The sequence below is a fragment of the Scardinius erythrophthalmus genome (genome assembly GCF_964197995.2).
Source record: "Scardinius erythrophthalmus genome assembly, chromosome: 17".
Taxonomy (NCBI): Eukaryota; Metazoa; Chordata; class Actinopteri; order Cypriniformes; family Leuciscidae; genus Scardinius; species Scardinius erythrophthalmus.
Window position 1 is genome coordinate 29096147 of NC_138237.1, and position 21929 is coordinate 29118075.

The 21929-nt window shown below is 44.7% G+C and overlaps 1 protein-coding gene across 2 annotated transcripts in view; it reads right to left on the reverse strand.

Moving 5' to 3' along the window:
* The window catches only part of klf8 (Kruppel like factor 8), a gene marked incomplete at its 5' end in the record, with an annotated part of 71609 nt that overhangs the window by 21265 nt on the left and 28415 nt on the right, over positions 1-21929 (reverse strand). For both annotated transcript variants that reach the window (XM_081390417.1, XM_081390418.1), the window contains one exon: positions 15375-15479. In XM_081390417.1, the coding sequence (XP_081246543.1) occupies positions 15375-15479 (105 nt within the window). The remainder of the gene's footprint in view (positions 1-15374; positions 15480-21929) is intronic.

The window sequence follows — 21929 nt, forward strand, 5'->3', positions numbered from 1 at the left end:
GAGAGACATAATCTAAAAAAAAAAATCCAGAAATCACAATGTATGATTTTTTAACTATTTATTTGTATGATACAGCTGCAAATAAGTATTTGAACGCCTGAGAAAATCAATGTTAATATTTGGTACAGTAGCCTTTGTTTGCAATTACAGAGGTCAAACGTTTCCTGTAGTTTTTCACCAGGTTTGCACACACTGCAGGAGGGATTTTGGCCCACTCCTCCACACAGATCTTCTCTAGATCAGTCAGGTTTCTGGGCTGTCGCTGAGAAACACAGAGTTTGAGCTCTCTCCAAAGATTCTCTATTGGGTTTAGGTCTGGAGACTGGCTAGGCCACACCAGAACCTTGATATGCTTCTTACAGAGCCACTCCTGGCTGTGTGCTTCGGGTCATTGTCATGTTGGAAGACCCAGCCTCGACCCATCTTCAATGCTCTAACTGAGGTTGTTCCCCAAAATCTCGCAATCCATAGCCCCGGTCATCCTCTCCTTAATACAGTGCAGTCGCCCTGTCCCATGTGCAGAAAAACACCCCCAAAGCATGATGCTACCACCCCCATGCTTCACAGTAGGGATGGTGTTCTTGGGATGGTACTCATCATTCTTCTTCCTCCAAACACGTCATGTAGTGGAATTATGACCAACAAGTTCTATTTTGGTCTCATCTGACCACATGACTTTCTCCCATGACTCCTCTGGATCATCCAAATGGTCATTGGCAAACTTGGGGCCTTGACATGTGTTGGTTTAAGCAGGGGAACCTTCTGTGCCATGCATGATTTCAAACCATGACGTCTCAATGTATTACCAACAGTAACCTTGGAAACGGTGGTCCCAGCTCTGTTCAGGTCATTGACCAGCTCCTCTCGTGTAGTTCTGGGCTGATTTCTCACCTTTCTTAGGATCATTGAGACCCCACGAGGTGAGATCTTGCATGGAGCCCCAGTCCGAGGGAGATTGACAGTCATGTTTAGCTTCTTCCATTTTCTAATGATTGCTCCAACAGTGGACCTTTTTTCACCAAGCTGCTTGGCAATTTCCCCGTAGCCCTTTCCAGCCTTGTGGAGGTGTACAATTTTGTCTCTAGTGTCTTTGGACAGCTCTTTGGTCTTGGCCATGTTAGTAGTTGGATTCTTACTGATTGTATGGGTTGGACAGGTGTCTTTATGCAGCTAACGACCTCAAACAGGTGCATCTAATTTAGGATAATAAATGGAGTGGAGGTGGACATTTTAAAGGCAGACTAACAGGTCTTTGAGGGTCAGAATTCTAGCTGATAGACAGGTGTTCAAATACTTGATATTTGCAGCTGTATCATACAAATATATAGTTAAAAAATCATATATTGTGATTTCTGGATTTATTTTTTAGATTATGTCTCTCACAGTGGACATGCACCTACGATGACAATTTCAGACCCCTCCATGATTTCCAAGTGTGAGAACTTGCAAAATAGCAGGGTGTTCAAATACTTATTTTCCTCACTGTATATATATATATATATATATATATATATATATATATATATATATATATATATATATATATATATATATATATATTACTGACAACTTCACAGAGACATTAGGTTAAGGTCCCAAGTGTAATAATAATTATGGTATGTATATGACCAACATCTAAAATAATTTATACCAGGATTGTTTGGTATCATGTTAACTGTACACAAACCATTATTTTTGCTGGAAATTCTTCATATATAACAAACATAACCACAGTTATTTTCTTTATTTATCTAGCGACTTAAAAACAGCAACATATTCTGAATATCAGACAGAGTAGATAAGCCATGTTTGAGGCCATTATAAAACACCTGATACAAGCATAGTTAGTCACACACTCCATATTAACGTGCCAAGTCGCAACATAACTGACAACAGTAAACAACTGGTTACACAGGTTACACTATGGCGCAGTATGGCATGACGTGTCAAAACAAAATTGTTACCATTATAATCAACAAAGCTAACTACAATGGAAGTGTCCATAAGTTACACACTTTCAAGTGTATGCTAGAATTTTCTGCTGGGTGTCAGATTTTTTAAATCTCGCCGTGAATATACTGCAGTATAAACAAATCAAAAAACAATATCAAGGACACACAAAGATCCAAAGTGAACCGAGTAGTCCAGTGAGAAAGTATTGAAAGCATATGAACGAGGACAGAAGAGGAACTAATTATGGTAAAGGCTGGCAGCGCAGAGAACATTGATCCATGTTTCTCACAGTGTAGAAAAGCAGAACAAACTGGTAGAGCAAAAGAGAGGCTAAAACTGTAAACATGAGTTTCTGGTAAAAAATGCTTCCGTTTAATATTGTTATGAATGATGTACTGATGGCAGTATGACCCTTTGCTGACCTTACTGATGACCATTAATGGGGAAATTGGCCATTAATTATATTCCTAAGAGAGTGCACCAAATTTACATTCCACCGCAGAAATTAGAGAGTAAAAAGCTGTTTCGGTTACTAATCAATTATCAGTTCTCTTACGAGAGTTCTCTCGTACTGCGTTCGTAGAACGCTGCGGGAAAAGTCTCTTTTCACGAAATACTGAAGCAAAATTATCCTTAATTTTCATATTTGTAAAACGCATTGCAGCAGTGCACAGCCATGGCGAGACGGCTCGCTCACTCATTGGCTGTTCTGCGGCAACTGCATGAGCCTATCGAGCGAGGGCTGATGCAATATCAGACCAATGAGAGCGCTTCGCGCGCTCCTCGTCACATCCCGCCGAAACGGGTGTGGCCATCCCCTATAAAAGGAGCTCGAGTAGGCTGATTCAACTGATTTTCATCTCTTCAGCGAAGCTCACGCATCGCTGGATCACGGAGAAGCAAGCGTCGTCGAGGCAAGCTTTTCAGCGGGACGAGCCCTCGAAGCCGCTGGCCTCGCCGCCTTCTACTGCCGTACCTGCTGCGCTTTCCGGCGCTTCATATCCTTTATCTGCTCTGTTTTGTGTATGTGTGTGTGCAGTGTTCCCGAACACTCACCCCTAAAAGAGCCGCGTCTTTTTCAAGATGCCATCCTGTGGCTCGTGCCGAGCCCCGCTCATCGATGGAGACCGCCATGTTATTTGCGTCTTCTGTCTGGGCGAAGAACACGCAGCGCTCGCGCTCGCTGACGGCGGCTGCCCTCACTGCGAGCTTTTGCCGATGGCGACTCTGCGGACTCGCCTGGCACAGTTCTCCGAGCCTGCGCCCCCCGCCGCGTTGCCGCGCCGTAAGAAGCGCCGCTCGCAGCGGGCCCCGGAACCCACCTCTTCCCGACAAAGCTCGCCGGCTCGCCCGCCAGCTTCACCGGCTTCCCCCGAAGCACTTCCTGATGCTCAGCGCCCGCAGTCTGCCGCCGCTTCATCTGAGGAAGTTGTTTCTGAAGTCGAGTCGGTCGAAAAGGATTCCTGCTCTCTGCTAGCTTCAGGCAGTGAAGACTGGGCGAGCTCTGCGGATCTCACGCCTCCTGCCCGAAAGCCGTCGGCTAGAGCTAGCATCGAGAGGGAGCTCATGCGAGTACTCGCGTTGGCCGCGGCGAGCCTCGGCCTCGAGTGGTCTGCACCGGAACTCCCCTCGCGCACCCGGCTTGATGGTAGCTTCCTCCCTGGTGAGCGTTCTTCTCCTGTGTCTAAGCCCGCTCCGTTTCTTCCTGAGCTTCATGAAGAAGTGGCGAAGGCCTGGAACGCTCCCTTTTCTGCACGAACACGTTCGTCTGTATCCCCAGCATTTTCCTCCCTGGATAATGCTCAGGATCGAGGCTACCTCACTCTGCCGCCGGTGGAACAGGCGATAGCAGCCCACCTTTGCCCGCCCTCTGCTGGACGGCGGACTAAGCCAGTGCTGCCGTCGAAAGCCTGCCGCATGACGTCGTCGCTGCTCGCGCGGATCTTCTCCGCCGCTGGGCAGGCGGCATCGGCCCTGCACACCATGGCCACGCTTCAGGTGTTCCAAGGCGATCTCCTCCGCAAACTGGACGAGATAGGACCTGAAGCTATCTGCATCACGGACCTGAGAAGCGCGTCGGATCTTTCCCTCCGCGCTACCAAGGCTGCAGCACAAGCCATGGGACGCTGTATGGCTTCCGCTACCGTAGCCGAGAGGCATTTGTGGCTGACGCTCACGGAGATGGCTGATGCAGAGCGCAACGCGTTCCTCGACGCCCCGCTATCCTCCGCTGGCCTCTTTGGATCTTCTCTCTCCGAGTTCGTGGAGAGATTTTCCGAAGCCCAGAAAGCGTCACAGGCATTCAAGCACTTCCTACCGAAGCGCTCCAGTTCCGCAGCGGGCCGTGAGAAACAGGCCCCTCGGAGCTCACAGCCTCAGCCTCCGGCCGCCCCCTCTCAGCGACAGCAGCGCAGCTCACGCCCTCGCTCTCGCTCTACCAGCCGCCGCCCCACTCACCGCGGGCCGCGACCAAGGGTTGTGTTGAAGCCGGAAGCCCCAAAGAAGTCCTAGCACGCCTAGGAAAGCGCAGGTGTGTAAGCCCCGTTGCGACCGGGCCCTCACCAAAGCGCACCGCTGTCTCAGTCCCAGGAATTGCGACTGCTTCAGCGTTCTCAGCAGAGCACAAGCCCGCACAGCTGCCCGCTTGCCTGCACACAAAAGCCGTTTTTACGGCTACCCAGATAAATCCCGAAAAGAGTGTATTTTCTGGTGTCCCGGCCAAGGCCGATGGTGCTATAAATGTAGTGTTGATGCCCACTTCCCTGTGCCCATCCCTACACACAAGCACAGCCCTGCACACAGGGCCCGTACTCATAAGATCGACACAGTTCGATCGCGCCACAAACATAGTCAAAGTGCCCACTTCCCAGTGCCCACAAACGCTATGTCTGGCAAGCCACAGGCTCCCTGTAAAAACGGGACCTGTGAGCACCCGCTCTGTTCAAGCAGACAGCGCGGCCAAAGCAGTAAACGTGCCCGGTCCCCGCCCACGTTCACTTGTAGGCTGCATGAGTCCCATGAGACCTTCTCAGACCTCCCTCGTTCAGATAAACACTGTAGCGGGGTCGAGGATGAGCGTGTTGCCCGCTGTATTATGCGCGCTCCCCGCCTCAAATGTCACAGGCGTAACGCCTATGCTAGCGCGCCCCGAAGCGCCGCCGTCGCACAGCGAACAGAGCGCGCTTCGCATCCAACCCCTAGCCGGCCATGCAGACGCATGGGCCGCGCTTCCAGGGGTTTCGGACTGGGTGCTAGACATTATAAAGAGAGGCTTCTCGCTACAGTTTTGTCGGCGCCCTCCACGCTTCACAGCGCGCGTCGAAACTACGGTGAATTCAGAAGTAGCACACCTGCTTCGCGCCGAAATATCAAAACTGTTGAGCAAAGGGGCGATACAACATGTATCCCAAGCTCAAAGCGAAGGGGGGCTATACAGCAGATACTTCCTAGTCCCCAAAAAGGACGGTGGTATCAGACCCATACTAGATCTAAGACGACTAAACAGAGCTTTAGTGAAACGCAGTTTCAAAATGCTCACAACCAGCAAAATCCTCGCGCACATTCGCCGAGAAGACTGGTTTATGTCGATAGATCTAAAGGACGCGTATTTCCAAATACAGATAGCGTCACGCCACAGGCGATTCTTGAGATTCGCCTTCGAGGGTCGGGCATACCAGTATACAGTCCTGCCATTCGGCTTGTCCCTGGCACCCCGTACATTTACGAAGTGCATGGACGCAGCGCTCGCCCCCCTCAGACTCAGGGGCATGCGAGTGCTGAACTATTTGGACGACTGGCTGATCATAGCTCAATCACGATCTCAGCTCGTGGAGCACAGAACCATGTTACTCGATCACCTCGAGAATCTTGGTATCACGATCAATTGGACGAAGAGCTCCTTGAACCCCAGCCAAACTATTTCGTTTCTGGGCATCGTTCTGGACTCTCGTTCTATGACGGCGCGGCTGTCGCAACAGCGCGCGCTGCGCATACAGCACGCAGCGAGGTCCTTCCGCTGCGGTGCGATTATCCCGCTCAAACGTTTTCAGAGGATGCTGGGCCTCATGGCCTCAGCATCATCAGTTCTCCAGCTGGGCCTGCTTCGCATGCGCCCTCTGCAGTTCTGGTTGAAAGCGCGAGTGCCACGCGGAGCGTGGGCACTCAGCCGATTGCGCCTCAAAGTCGATCAAGACTGCGCAGCAGCCCTGAGACCATGGGCGGCGGGCGATTGGTACCGTTCAGGTGTAAGCCTGGGGACTTCCTCGAGAGTGAAAGTGGTGTCTACGGACGCATCCACCTCGGGATGGGGAGCGCTGCTCGAGGGCAGGCCGTTCTTTGGCCTCTGGTCAGAACGAGAAAAGCTCCATCATATCAACTGCCTGGAAATGCTAGCAGTTCACAACGCGCTGACGCGCTTTTGTCCCCACATCAAGGACCAACACGTCGTAGTCCGCTCGGACAACACGGCCGTGGTGTCCTACATAAATCGCCAAGGCGGCCTCGGTTCCAGTTCCCTTTACAGGCTGGCCGAGCGCCTCCTAATATGGGCTCAGCGCAACCTGAGCTCGCTGAGAGCGGTGCATGTGCCCGGGACACTCAACCTGGGTCCAGACAGGCTGTCCAGGAACAATGTTCCCACGGGCGAATGGTCTCTACACCCACAAACAGTCCGGCTGTTGTGGCGGAGATTCGGCAGAGCGGAGGTGGACCTTTTCGCGTCCCCAGAAAACGCTCATTGCCCCGTGTTCTTTTCAAAGAACAACAGCGCGCTGTCCCACAAGTGGCCGCACTGCCCGCTATACGCGTTTCCCCCAGTCTCCCTCCTACCTCAGGTGCTGGAGCGAGTCAGGGAAGTGAAATGCCCGGTACTGCTTATAGCACCGTTCTGGGACAACCAAGCCTGGTTTCCAGTCCTGATACAGTTAGCAGACTCCGCTCCATGGCCAGTGCCATTGAGGAGAGATCTCCTCTCGCAGGCCAGGGGCTCGATTTGGCACCCACACCCAGAGCTGTGGTCCCTTCATGCGTGGACGTTCAACGGTTACCCGTTAGCCTCACGGATGGAGTGCTGAACACCATCACTCAGGCTAGAGCGCCTTCCACCAGGCGGCTTTATGCCTCGAAGTGGTCGGTTTTCTCCAGCTGGTGTACACCTCGGGGCCTGTCACCCCTCGATTGTGAGGTGACGGAGGTTCTCTCCTTCCTACAAGAGCTGTTGGATAAGGGCAGATCCCCTTCCACGCTCAAAGTCTATGTGGCGGCTATCGCAGCGTGCTCGACAGCAACGCCAGGCCAGTCACTGGGTAGGAATGATTTAGTCATCCGCTTCCTCAGGGGAGCTAGGAGGCTGAATCCCCCCAGACCTCCCTCAGTCCCGGTGTGGGACCTTTCTACGGTCTTGGCAGCCATGAAAGGCCCCCCCTTTGAGCCTATCCAATCTGTTAGCCTCAAACATCTGTCTTTCAAAACGGTGTTTTTGATGGCCCTCGCTTCGGTGAAGCGCATAGGCGATCTGCACGCGCTCTCTGTGAGTCCAACGTGCTTGGAGTTTGGGCCCAATGACTCCAAAGTCATACTCAAACCTAAGCACGGCTACGTGCCGAAATCCCTCAACACTCCGTTTAGGGCTCAGGTTATTTCCCTGTCTGCCCTGCCGGGGTCAAACGAGGAAGGGGACTCGAGCTGTCTTTGCCCCGTTAGGGCGTTAAGAGCTTATGTGTCCCGCTCCGCTGCCTTCAGACAGACGGAGCAGCTCTTTGTCTCGTTCAGTGGACGTTCCAAGGGAACGGCTATTTCGAAACAGAGCCTGTCCAGATGGGTGGTTGACGCCATAACAATGGCTTATACTACCAAGGGCCTTCAGTGCCCGTTGGGCATTAGAGCGCATTCCACGAGAGGCGTTGCCTCATCGTGGGCCTGGTCTAGCGGGATTTCCTTACAGGAAATATGTACGGCGGCGGGCTGGGCCTCGCCGTCTACATTCATAAGGTTCTACAACCTAGAAGTTCCCGCCTTGCAGGCCAGGTTGTTTTCGGTTTAGCCGTATCAGCTGTCTACCACGACACTGATTTCGCAGGCGCACAACGCCACCGAATACTTCACCGCACTTGCAAGCCAAGTGTTTTCGGCGTATTCGAGTCAGCTGTCTAAAACGGCACTGATATCGCAGACGCACAGCGCCGCCGAAGTTCTCTGGGCAGAATTGTGTAAGACCCATGTTTTCCCACATTAGCCAGGCTCCCTCCTGCCTATGTGATGTTATATCGCGTCTAGAACGCACCTATTTGGGCGAAAGTGTGTAAGTCCCACATTTCCCACATTAGCCAGGCTCTCCCTGCCTATGTGACGTTGTATCGCGCTTAAGGGCGCATCCATTGGGCGAAATTACGTAAGACCCACATCTCCCACATCAGCCAGGTTTTTCCCCTGCCTATGTGGCGCTGTTTCGCGCCTAAGGGCGCATATATCTGGGCAAAAATTTGCGTAAGACCCACATTTCCCACATTAGCCAGGCCTCCCCCTGCCTATGTGATGTTATATCGCGTCTTAGGACGCAGCTATCTGAGGGTGGTTGTCCCCCCCCCCCTCCAGACTCTCCGAAGTCTACCGGGTGATTATGCACTGTATACCTGGACTAGCTTCCAGTGGTCGGTGTTTTCTCATCCCAGCACGCACGGCGTCTTACAAGTGGTTCCCGCAGCGTTCTACGAACGCAGTACGAGAGAACTCTCGTAAGAGAACGTACTCGGTTACTAACGTAACCTCGGTTCTCTCTAGAAGAGGGAACGAGTACTGCGTTCCCTGCCGTGCGCGCGGTTCGCTCTGGTTCGCTTCGGCGATGAAAACCAGTTGAATCAGCCTACTCGAGCTCCTTTTATAGGGGATGGCCACACCCGTTTCGGCGGGATGTGACGAGGAGCGCGCGAAGCGCTCTCATTGGTCTGATATTGCATCAGCCCTCGCTCGATAGGCTCATGCAGTTGCCGCAGAACAGCCAATGAGTGAGCGAGCCGTCTCGCCATGGCTGTGCACTGCTGCAATGCGTTTTACAAATATGAAAATTAAGGATAATTTTGCTTCAGTATTTCGTGAAAAGAGACTTTTCCCGCAGCGTTCTACGAACGCAGTACTCGTTCCCTCTTCTAGAGAGAACCGAGGTTACGTTAGTAACCGAGTACGTTATCTAGCATGTTAAAGCAACTATTTGCATTCCTGCCTCGGAAAATAAAGATGTATGTAGGGCTAAAACGACGTGTCAACATAATTAATTATGTCGATTAAGTCAATTAGTCGGTTTGCATGGAATGCGTCGATTCGTTGAGATAACTCGTTATGTTCCCCGATGATGGCGGCTCCAGGGCATTTTAATCTCCTGAATGAGCAAAACATTTCAGGATTTACACTTATAAGCAGTTACATCTGTAAACCGCAAAACTTTACTGAGAACGCATCCATAGTAAACACCTTTCCTAATTAGGCCTGCAATAAACCTTGTCTTTTGTGATTAATAATAAAAGACATGATGATGGTGTCAAAATTAGGTCCACAAAGGATGACGAAAAAAAAGGTATCCATTCAAATAGTAGAGTAGCTTTAATACAACAACACAAAAGAGAGAATCAAAGTAACAGTGTGTACTGAAACCAACCAACCAACCAACATCAGATAATGGAGGAACTGAAACTGAGGGCATATACTGTATACACAAGATAAACTCAATATCAAACAGGAGTGAGAACTTAATCAAAAACCATAGTAACTAATGATGAGCGAGAACATGGGAAACTAACTAAAACTAAAAGTCCAATATAAAACAAAACCAAAACAAAGGCAAACATGACAGTTGGTGCTGCACTATGCGGCTACACTTTATTTTGATGGTCCCCCTTGAACATTCCGTTGACTATAAGTAACTTTGCAACAACATGTCAACTAACTCTCATTAGAGTATTAGTAGACTGTCTACCTAGGCTAATATCTGCTAACTCTTTATTTTGATGTTCCCCAACAGACATTCTACTGACAAGTAACTTTGCAACTACATGTCAACTTATTCTAACCCTAACCCTACCAGTCTATTCATACTCTACTAACACTATAATGAGAGTTAATAGACATGTAGTTGCAACGTTACTTAAAGTCAACAGAATGTGTTAAAGGGACCATCAAAATAAAGTGAAACGCACTATGTGAAAGTTTTTTTAGGCATAAAAACAAAGATGCACCACCAAATAGAGTCATTAATCTCAGTAGTCTAACTGAAACAAATATGTCATTCTATTTGGCTAGTTGAGACCTTTTCAACAATGTGAAAAGTCTATCTGTTATGTACTATGATTTTACATATCAAATTTTCATGTAAAGCAGTTATTTTTAGCATTTTTAAAATACAAAAAATGTTGCGGAGTTGATCCTGTTCCCAATTATCACTATAAAGCCAAGCTTCTAAGCTTTGAAACAACACATTTTGTGTTGGTTAAGCAAGTAGTTGTTAAGTAACATGATAACTTAGAAGCGCCTCCTGCTTCGAATTTAAGAGGTTATGGTTAACGTTTAATCAATTAATTGATCATTAAAGAGTTAGTTCACCCAAAAATTCTGTCATTAATTACTCACCCTCATGTCATTCCAAACCCATAAGACATTCGTTCATCTTCAGAACACAAATGAAGATATTTTTGATGAAATCTGTTGACCCCTCGATAAGCAGCAACATCATTGCAACTTTCAAGGCCCAGAGGTAGTAAAGACATCATTAAAATAGTCAATGTGACTACAGTGGTTCAAATGTAATGTTATGAAGCGACGAGAATACTTTTTGTGTGCAAAAAAACTTTACTCAACAATCTCTTCTCTTCCACGTCATTTTCCTATTGTGTTGACGTAGTGTAAACAGTGCAGCGCTTCCGAGTTCTGCGTCAGAAAGCCGGCTCGTTATTGGCTAGCTCCCGTTTCAGCATCACACGCATGTGTCTTGGTGCTCACGTGACCAGCTTCGGCCAATAGTGAGGTGGCGTTCTTGCGTAGAACCCGGAAGCGCTGCACTTTGTTTAATATGCAAATAGCGTAGGAGATCTGACACAGAAAAGAAGAAATTGTTGAATAAAGTCATTATTTTTGTTTGTTTTTTGCGCACAAAAAGTATTCTCGTTGCTTCATTTGAACCACTGTAGTCACATGGACTATTTTAACGATGTATTTACTACCTTTCTGGGCCTTGAAAGTTGCAGTGCTGTTGCTGTCTATGGAGGGATCAGAAAGCAAAAATATCTTCATTTGTGTTCCGAAGATGAACGAAGGTCTTCCGGGTTTGGAATGACATTTTTGGGTGAACTAACCCTTTAATTTAAAGGTGCATTGCGCAACATTTCATGTTAAAAATACCCGTTTTTCTAACCCATACATGCTTGAACAATTGCCTGATGGGCTGAATGAGCCCTTCTCTGATCACTGCGATTGCCTCTATAATCCTGTACAGTAAAATAAATAAGAGGGATTCGGGTCGGAATTTGAGACTGGGCCTATTAAATTGCCTATATTGCAGTTTCGCTTGTCGCCAGAGGGGGCATAGTTCTGCAAAAACTCAGAGACTTGCGCAATGCACCTTTAAATAACAATCGATTATGGGAATATCCCTAACTCCCACAAACAATACTACCCACCCTGGGCCTCAACAGCCTACCGGTTTACAATATTATACTGTTTACGGAGATTTATTTGATAGACAAACGGTTATGTGTTTGAGCACAAGACTACCTGAAATACCTGGCAACCGACTGCAAGCCCCTAACTTCCCTTTCACAACCGCATGGCGTATCAGATAGCGCATGTGAAATGGACAACAGATCTTAACGGAAGCTACAAGGTACTTTTTGCCCAAACTGAAAAACTCAATCAAGATCAGCAGCTGACTTGGACTTTTCCCCATTGGATTTTGTTCACAGATTTTTTCACCAATGGCAAAGCTGTTCTATAATAAACACTAGTAGTGAGTCGAGTCTTTATGAAGTGCTGGCTGGGTAAAAGCGCATTAGACACAGAGAAGGCTGTGTGTGTATATGTGTGTGTAAAGAGGATGAGGATAAAAGGGTGTGGAGCACATCTTTTTGCATGAGTGCTCCCGTTAGTTCCAGAGTGAGCGTGTGCATGTCTGGCATGTATGGCGTATGTAGATGTGAGCATGTCTGTACCCCTGCAGGTATGTGGTGTTCCATGTGTGTCTTACGGTTTAAGGAGTGGGAGTGTTGTGAGGGGGTGGGGTAGTGTGTCAGTGTGTGTGTTCAGGCGAAGGGGTATTGGGGAGGCTATATCACAGTCGTTCCAACTCCCGCCAGAGCCTCGTTGCCATGACTACAGTAGAACGGAAGCCTCCCTCGATATATCCTATTAGGGCTTTGGCGAGACTTGGAAGAAAAGATAGAAGGACAGAAATGGAAAGGTACAGAAAGAAACCACCAAAAAGTGGAGGGTAAGAGATCTGGCATGTAAAAATATTAGGTAATGCTTCCTTATGTGGAACTTTGGTCTATAAGATACCACACAGCAGAGGGAATGCCAGTTAATGATCACTCTTTCATTTCCTCATGCTCTCTCATATATTTAGTAATGGAAGACTTTCCAAGTTCCCAAACATTGTTCTAAGGAATACTGATAGGTGGAGCTGTATTTATGTCTTTCCTACTCTATTGCTAGTCTATGGTATACATTTCTGCTGCATTTTCAACACAAAACAGGAAGTGCTTTACAAAAACACAAATTCAATTTGATTCGCTGACTTTGCACAATTTCCGGGAGTCAGGGTGCACGGGTCTGTATTGGACTAAAGGGAAAACAAAGTTGTGTTATGTTGCAAGGCAGCTAGTATGAGCTTTTCCGAGAAAGTCAAGAGTTAAAGTTTGCAAGGTTCATGGTAGAAAGTAAACATCACACGAAAATCTATGGCTGATCATCTTGCATCTCACTCAGACAGCACCTTCCTGTCTAATTTAGTGGCTCTTCACCAGGAGCATTGTGCGATTTCTTTTATTTTTTGATTGGACAACACATTTTTGGTCTGTTTTCCCAGAAGAGAAAATGCTATTTTTCAAAGCATATATGCAAAAGATGCCTAAAAGCTATATATTTTTTTTAAAATACAAATTGTCCTATATATATATTCTATAAACGCATATCACTGATTTATTGTGAATGATTAATTTATGCATGTTTAATGTTTTTATCTTTTTATTTTACCACATAATTTTTCATTTAAAAAATATGGTGAAACAACCTCCTTCTATTGACGTATAGCGGACTTCTCCAATCATTTAGTCCGCATAAACCTTTTATCCTCCGAACATCCTTTCCAACAATTGATTCCATGCTTGCATTCAGATCAGTCTCAAAAGGGATTTTTATTTCGTTTTTTATACCAATGTTCCTTAACCAATCATTAACTGTTAACCGACAAGATTTTGTTAAATTAGAATTAAATTAAATAAGTATGAATAAGAGTCTGTGACCCATTAAAGGTGCATTAAAGGGGGGGTGAAACACTCAGTTTCAGTCAATCTCATGTTAATCTTGAGTACCTGTAGAGTATTATTGCATCCTTCGTATCTCCAAAAAGTCTTTAGTTTTATTATATTTATAAAAGAAAGATAGGCTGTACCGAGTCTTTCCGGAAAAAAACGAGCGGCTGGAGGCGTGCCGTGTGGGCGGTGCTAACGCGCCGATAGCTAACAACACAGAGACATTTGAAGCAGTTTGTCTATGAGTTTCACTCACCAACTGCGGTTCCAACGCACGACCGTGAACCTTTATCGTTGGGACTGCTAAATCCGGCGTCGAACTGGGCCTTGTTTATAAAACAATCATCGTCGAAATGCAGGGAACAAACAAAGTCCTGTGACTGCAGCGAGCACAGCGCTGAGGTACTGCTTTCGCTCTCTCGCTCTGGTGGTCTACGGGTGCGCGCGCGCCCTTCCGGGAGAAGAGCCCCTAGGACCCATATAAGGAAATTCCGCCCTATCTTACGTAAGACAGAGCCATACTCGAAAAAAACTTTCCGAAACTTGTGACAAACCGGAAGGAGTATTTTTGGAACAAAAATACTCCTTCAAACGTACAACTTAACTTTTGAAACTTTGTCCATGTTTAGCATGGGAAACCAACTCTTTAACAGTGTAAAAAACTCAGTATGCATGAAACAGCAATTCACCCCCCCTTTAAGCAACTTTTCATGTTAAAAATACCCGTTTTCTAACCCATACATGCTTAAACAATTGCCTGATGGGCTGAATGAGCCCTTCTCTGATCACTGAGATTGTCTCTATAATCCTGTAAAGTAAAATAAATAAGAGGGATTCGGGCGGAGGGTGGACGTCATGCACGTTCACGGCACGCTCACATAGCTATGTCTGGCAGGTTTGTGTATTCGCCGGCATTCTCCGTAGAAGATGGATTGTAAGAGACCTGCTTGTAGTTCATTTCAAACACCAACGCAAACTCCACGTAAGATAAAAAAAAAGAAAACTTTTGTCTAGTGAGCATGCACATCTCTGGCTGCAGTTTCGCTTGCCGCCAGAGGTGGCATAGTTCTGCAAAAACTCAGAATCTTGCTTAATGCACCTTTAAAAATACCAAAATTAGTTTTTCCAGAGCATGAGGATTTAAACATTGTCACATCATGCACCTGGGAGCACTTCTGTGAATTCATATTTATATAAAAGGAATAAATATGTGAATATATATATACACATACACACACACATATATACATACACATATATACATATATATATATATATATATATATATTATTATTATTATTATTAGACAAATATATTTCACTTAAATGGATCATGAACTGCATTTTATTTTTATAATGTCATCATTATATGATGCAGATCATTATGATCATTTAAATTTTTGGATGAACAATTCCTTTTACTGATAGCATTAATCAGTCTGTCGATTAACATTAATCAGTCTGTCGATTAACAGTTAACCAGTTAATTGTGCGCATCCCTAGCTTCCATCCAATCAACAACCGATAGATAGAACCCCACCCTAATTTTTTTCTTTTTTTATGATCCGTTTCACTCATATTTCAGAAATCTTCCATTTCATTGTGACTTCAACTACTGAATGTACAAATCACATAATCCAGATAATCATTATGTAAAACTAATATTAAATGCATTTGTAGTATAAAGTAAACATTGGCCTAACATTTAGATTTTGCCCTGGGCTTATCTTGAGAGAGGAGATCCAAGTTCTCCCAGTCTAGAGGAACCCTGAGGACCACTGACTTCATTCTCACGACACTGCAACCACACCCCTTTCCAATAACTCTAGGCTTCATACTCTCCCAGGACTCTCCCACTATGAAGTTCAAACCCTGCACACATACATACACCAAATTACAAAAGCTCACTCACCACCATACACTCCACCTCCTCTGGCTCAGACTTGATTTGTATGGATGGCATCTCCTCAACAGGCTCAGAAGTGGCTGCAGTGGATTTCTTCGGACTCGTCTGACACTGCAAAGGAAAAACAGAGAACACTTAAGGGCTAATCAGAGCATTGAGATGTAGTTTTACCAACAGTTCCGAGAAGTTATCAGAATGCTAACCTCTGAACAGATTTGTAAAAACCTACAATTTGCTTGAACAAAAAGACCTGAGTTATCCAAAAAGAAAGAAAAGTTAACAGGAGGTCACAGAGGCTATAGAGAGAGAGAATCCATTAGCCTCAATAGACTGATGTGAGAAGAGTTAGAAGATAGTTACTCTCTCTTAAGCTAAAGTTAGTTGGGGGAGGAGGACACAGAGACATCAAGGAACAAAAGAAATGATTGGAAATCAAGTACAGGTCAATCAGATGTGGGGGATGTCTGAAAATGGAGTGAGAATCACAGAAAAGGGAAGACCTCAAGGAAGAGAAAGGCAAAAAAAAAAATAGTTCTAATGGTTCAAGAGATGGTTCTAAAGACTGACCAGCTGGAGAAAGACAAGATGAGAGAAAGAACAACTGAACAAGCAGGGAGGAGTAGTCAGCAATCCTGTGTCGCCTCCCTCTTCAAGCAGAGCAGTCACACCCAGTTCTTTAAGACCGAATAGCAAGGGAAAGAGGCCTGTCTCACAGAGTAGAGCAGCAGTATTAGTGGAGAGAGAGGGAGAAATGTGGTAATGCTTAAGCAGGGGGTGGGAGTGGGGGTCATGTGACCTAGCTGCAGTGGATTCCACAAAGGGGTGTGGCCCCCCATAAGCTGGGGTGTGGCCGTCCTCAATGTGCCCCTCCTCTCAACCTGGCACTGACACACAGCAAACCCGTGCACGGTGAACAAAATGTCTTCTGATGGCTAATATTGTCTGAGATAGCTGGAAAACAAATGCTTCATTCAAACTGAATGAGAGTAGAATGTCTGTAAACAGGGTCCAAAACGTACTCACTAAGTGGCTTTGGTGAGTAAATAAAATTGTGGTACTCGCACATGGCCAGTGACTTTAATTGCCACATTTAAGACAAATGTTATGAATGATAGTCATTTGTCATTTGCTGAAGTAAACTAGAACCACAACGAAAGGGGAAATTGTTTTTAAGATTAAACCTAAATACACAGTAAATGTTCTATTATTTCTAATTAGGCACTGAATAATGTCCCCATAAAAAGTTGTCTTAGCCAATGAAATCGGTTTGGTGTCCAAGGGGAATGGGTCTCTGCAGGGGATAGGATCTTGCACAACACATTTTTCCATCCATCAAGGAGTGTTTTTGTCTGAAAAAAGTTAAAGACCCTTGTCTTAGAGATTTTATCATCAATTTATTTGTCAATTTATCAAATGATCAATTTATCAAGGTTTTCTTTTTTCAAACTCCTTTTGAACAAGACATATTCCTCACATAGTGATGAAAAGATGAAAATATGTCTTTATGTATTTGTTTTAGTTGCAGCAAGACTAGATGACGGAGAATGGCTCATCTCAAGAGTCACAATGAGCTGCACTGTCACAATTATGCAAGGAAGAACACAGATAAATAATTCCAATGTCAACAATCCCAAAGAATAAAAATATTTGTAAAAAAAAATATTCATAAAAAAATAATGTAAAATCAATTTCATGGCCAGTAAGTTTTTTTCTTTTTTTCTCAATGCTATGCTATTGGCAAAAAGTAGCTTTTGGACACTGTCTGCAAGTTATACACAGAAGACTGGCTCCGGCAATATAAAAGTATGTGAGCACTTCAGTGATTGAGAAGTACTCGTCCACTGGCAAACCCTTTGGAGAGATGATGATGTATATCTGTGAGGAAGCATTACCAGAGTATGTGTGCATATACATGTGTGTAAATCCTCCCCAGGGAGCCTGTGCTGAGGGTAGTTCCAGGAATAAAAGAGGGTGGGGTGGGTGTGAACCCAGTCCCTCTATACCCCAGCAGGAAGTTATGGAGAGAGGAGGGGGCTCTCATTACCAAGAGAGGGAACATCAAGGATTAGAGAGAGGAAAGCACAAAGTAGAGAGGATAGCAGAGGCAGAGAATCAAGTTAAAAAAATGAAAGAACAAAAAAGATGTGAAGAAGCGAGAGAATGAATGGGGGTGGAGGGGGAGAGGAAGAGAGAACCATCACAATCTGGGTCATGGCGTTCTCTCTCACTCAGTTGCTCCCAAGCCCCCGTGGCAAACCAGTCCCCGCCTCAATGCAGCGTGGGTAGAGTGGCCGTCTGGGACTGCATTGCTCACCACACACACCCTTTTGTCCACATCTCCTTCTCCAAAGAAAGTCATTCTTTAGTACTCATATTTAGGATTTACTGGCTTTCTTGAACAACTTTAGAAATTCTAACTTAAACAATCATTATCATCTTAAAGTCCCTGTGGTAAAAAAATAATAAAAAAAAAATCAAGCTTTTACTGTTGCTCATATGTGGTGTTTTTAAAATTCTTTAAGACAAACCATGTGCAAATTCATAAGTCAGCACCATTGCTGAGTATTTTCCCCTTAAAACTGCAGTGAACCAAAGAGTCTCAAAATTGCGGTTTGAAACAGCTGGTGTGTCTGACGTCACAAACTACCTTGTAACCAAACAGGTCAACGTGTGATTGTCAACAAGTGGATCTCTGAGCTGGTGCGAGTGAGTGGAGGTGGGGCTAATTTGCATATTCATATACTAAATGAGGCAAAGGTGCAGAGTAACATTCAAGCTAATTTAAGGCGTGAAAAAAAAATTCAAGGAAAAAACGTTTAAGTATGTAATTTTGATGATCAAAAACGAGTTTTAAGGGATAAAATTATTGACTCAGGGGGACTTCAAGCATTTTGAAAGGAAGCGCTGAAACTTGGTTGTGTGAAGAGGTAACCTTTAATCTACATGGTATAAACCAGTTGTTGTTGAAGAAACAGTTAGCAGCACATCCCCAGTCCGAGTGACATGGAACATTATATCTCTTGGGCACTTCCAGAAAAATATCAGGAGCTTCCAAATCTTGAATCCCGGTTCTCCAAACTTGACCATCAACTGAGGCATGTCAGAGGATCTAAGGTCAGCAGAACCTTATTTATAAACCCTATTTCTTGTTGAGAATGAAGAATCTGATAACAGAAAACCATGAGACTTACTAGGACCAAAAGGGGCTGGACCTAGCATGAGGCCCTGAGAAGGAAGTTAAAGGACTTCAGCTCTGAAGGGCCGAAAGGGTGTTCAAAGCCGCATGTTGCACAATCATGTAACCAGAGATTGGACGCTGACTCATGCTCCATGCACCACGACTAGGCCCGACTGGACCCCCCTGTGAGGAGTGGTTGAGAGGGTGCAGAAGAAGTACATGCAGAGGGGGTAGGGAGGGAGGTGTGTGTTGTTCTCTGAGTGGTGCTGGACAGTTTTCCTAACAGCGGGGGGAGGGAAGGCAGGGCCTCTCCATCTACCCTGCTGTTGTGTTACAAGTTCCTCTGACCACTGTACACAAGCAAAACCTTTGCCCAAATTCCAAAGTGCAAGAGCTGCCACACTCTTTCTCTGGATAATGGAGGCAAATGGAGGTGGAGTTTAAGAGTGAATTTAAGAGTGAACCCATTCCGAGTTTACGAGGAGATTTGTTAAGTCCATGTCCAAAATTTAATTCAATCCAAGACTCCTTTTCAGTTTTGATAAATGGGTATCTAAATTTCATTAAATTTTTTCATTTTCTCCCAACCACCATCTCCCAACATTGTACCAGTACATATCACTGCTCTGAACTAATGTTATTGTTGATATTCACCCAACTATGCACATTGCACATTGAAAATTCAAGGAACTAAACTTAAATTCCCAATTTATACTTTACACAACTACATTAACTCGTTAATTGAGGTACTTGTTAATGTAACTCTTGTTACATTAAGTATCATATGTAAGCTCACAGAATAAATAAAAGGAGGATGGGGGGGGGGGGGTGTACTTGGCTGTGTTAGTCTAGAGAGCATTCAGCCCATAAACATTGACATTCACACACATTGGTCTACAATCTAGTACAATGGCCCCATAAGCCCAGAGAGGGGAAAAAAAAGACCAGCTTTCTTCTATAGAGTGAACACAGAAAATACGACAGAGGAAACTGATTTGAGATCAGATTTTGACATGGTGCATAGCAAAGCTTGAGGATAGGTAGTGAGTTGAGATTATGTGTCCATTATCCTGCTCATGGATTGTTATACACTATTACTTATTGTGAAGAAAGTTTCCCTAACCTTTTACCTAATCAGAATAAGTAGGACGAAAAAAATCTCGTTTGCTTGTTAAAGCTCTTTTGTTTTTGAATATTATACATTTTGGAATACTTTTGCGCTAGTTTGCATGTTTCTTTCCAATTATTAGTTTGCACAGTTCCACTGACAGTGCTTTTTTGATCTTAGCTCTTCTAAAGGAAGTCAGGTAAAATGCTTGGTTGATTGATTTGACACACTTTAGTGTTTAGGGAGCAAGCTGGTGGTGTATGAATCTGGTTTGAACAAAGAATGTTCTCAGATATTCATATTTGAAAAATATGAAAATCAAGATAAATTCTAAATCTACTTAATTTCCATTCAGCAAGATCTTTCCCTACAGACTGTTACTTACACCATACAACAGGACAAGATTGTTTGACCGATGTGTAAATTTACCAACAGGTTATGATAAATCGGCCAAAGAATGTTGCAATGCAAAAACATAAGACTTTCTTTTTTTTTTTTTTTTGCTTTGATGCATCTATAAGCTAATATAAATTAACATTTAACAGATATATATATTTTAAATATATCTTGATTTTTTTTTTTACTTTTATCGGATATTTTTACATTTAAAATGCATGTCTTTCTCTTCTAGACCAAAAATAATGATGACTCATCTTGCACTCAGTGGAGTATACAAATTTCTGTCAAGTAAAATTAGCAATAGCAAGTAGCAAACCGTGGTTCACAGCTGTCACATAGACTAAAGGCTATTTTCTTATATAAAAACTCACCCTCCAATGTTCCACCCTGATTATTTGTTTCAATTGGAAATATGTCAGCATAGCAAACTTAGCTTATAAGCAATTTCATCAGGTGTAAATTTCTCTCTTGTTTCTATAAAAAGCTTCTTTGAACTGTTTTATGTGCTCACTCTCAGTCTTGCACCGTTATACCTTTCTCCACTGTCATCTTCATGTAAAGTAACGGTATCTAAGTCTCCATACTTGCTTTATTTGCTAGGATGCAAGCTCTTCATACATGTAAGAACTTTGAGCAGTTGTCATTTTTGACATTTGATGTAAAGCAAAATTTTAAATTGCCCTTACTATATGCTGTAATTCAAGAATGCTGTAAAATAAATTGTGGCGTGAGTGTGAAGTGAACCGACCTCTAAGAGAGTAACTGACTGACAAGTAAACTTACTTTGTCATTGCTTTTCTCAGAGTCGCTCCACTAACTCCATGCACTGCCAAATAAGGTGCTCGAGGATCAACTACGAAAACAAATGAGATGTTCCTTTAGTGTTCATTGGAGAAGATAGCCTGTACATCACTTGGGGGGGATACTACTCTTTTTGTCAAGAAAACAAGATCTATGGTTGTATATGAATGTGCAGATCTGTGTGTACGTGTACATGTTTTCCGCTGCTGTTTAAATATGTCAGAACAGTGTAATTTTAATGCAGTCTGTTGGGGCCTGGGGCACATCTTGTTCTGTGTACCAGCCAGTGCTGTCACTGCGTCCCTCTATGTAATCAACTCATCGGTCCAAGAGCGAAAGAAGAGAAAGAAAAAGAGTGAGAGAGACAGGGAAAGAGAAAAGAGGCAGAAAGGGAGGCTACACATGTAAGGTCACATCTGCGTAGGGTGTGTAAGGGGGATAGTCAGGCAGAGGGTTCTGTGACACACACTGTGCTGCAAGGACTATGTCCTACCCCCTGGTTCTTTCCTTTACCCTCTTAAAGGTGCATCGCCTCCCTTTGGCCAAAGACCACCCTGTGTGTCGGGCTTCTCTCCTTTACAGCACTATGCCCTTACAAAGTACAGTTGTGGTACCAGTGATGGTTTCAGACAGTACTTTGAAATTAGTCTCACAAAGCCAGACTTTTGAAAATTGTCACAAAGTCTGGTCCACTTTGCAGCTTATTTTATACAATACTTCCCACTAAAGGCGCCGTTACATTTTGGCAAAATATGCGTGGGGAAATGTTTTGCCCTGACACAATCAGGACTCTATATTGTGTGGATTCTTATTGAAATTACTAGATTTTGTAAGCAGAAATACTGCAAGATGTGTGAGACAGAGTCATGTCACCCTCACACACAGAAGTCGTGCTGGAACAAAAGCGCTGTGTGCAACTGAGGCCCTGCCTCAGATGAGTCTACTGAGGGATGAAATGAGAGGAAGTGAGCACCGAAAAGAGAAACTAAGGAGTTTTTGAGGTGAGAGTTGAGACCAATAGTTAATCACCTGATTAAGTCAAGGCCAACTGGATGACTAAAGTAGGAACGTCTGG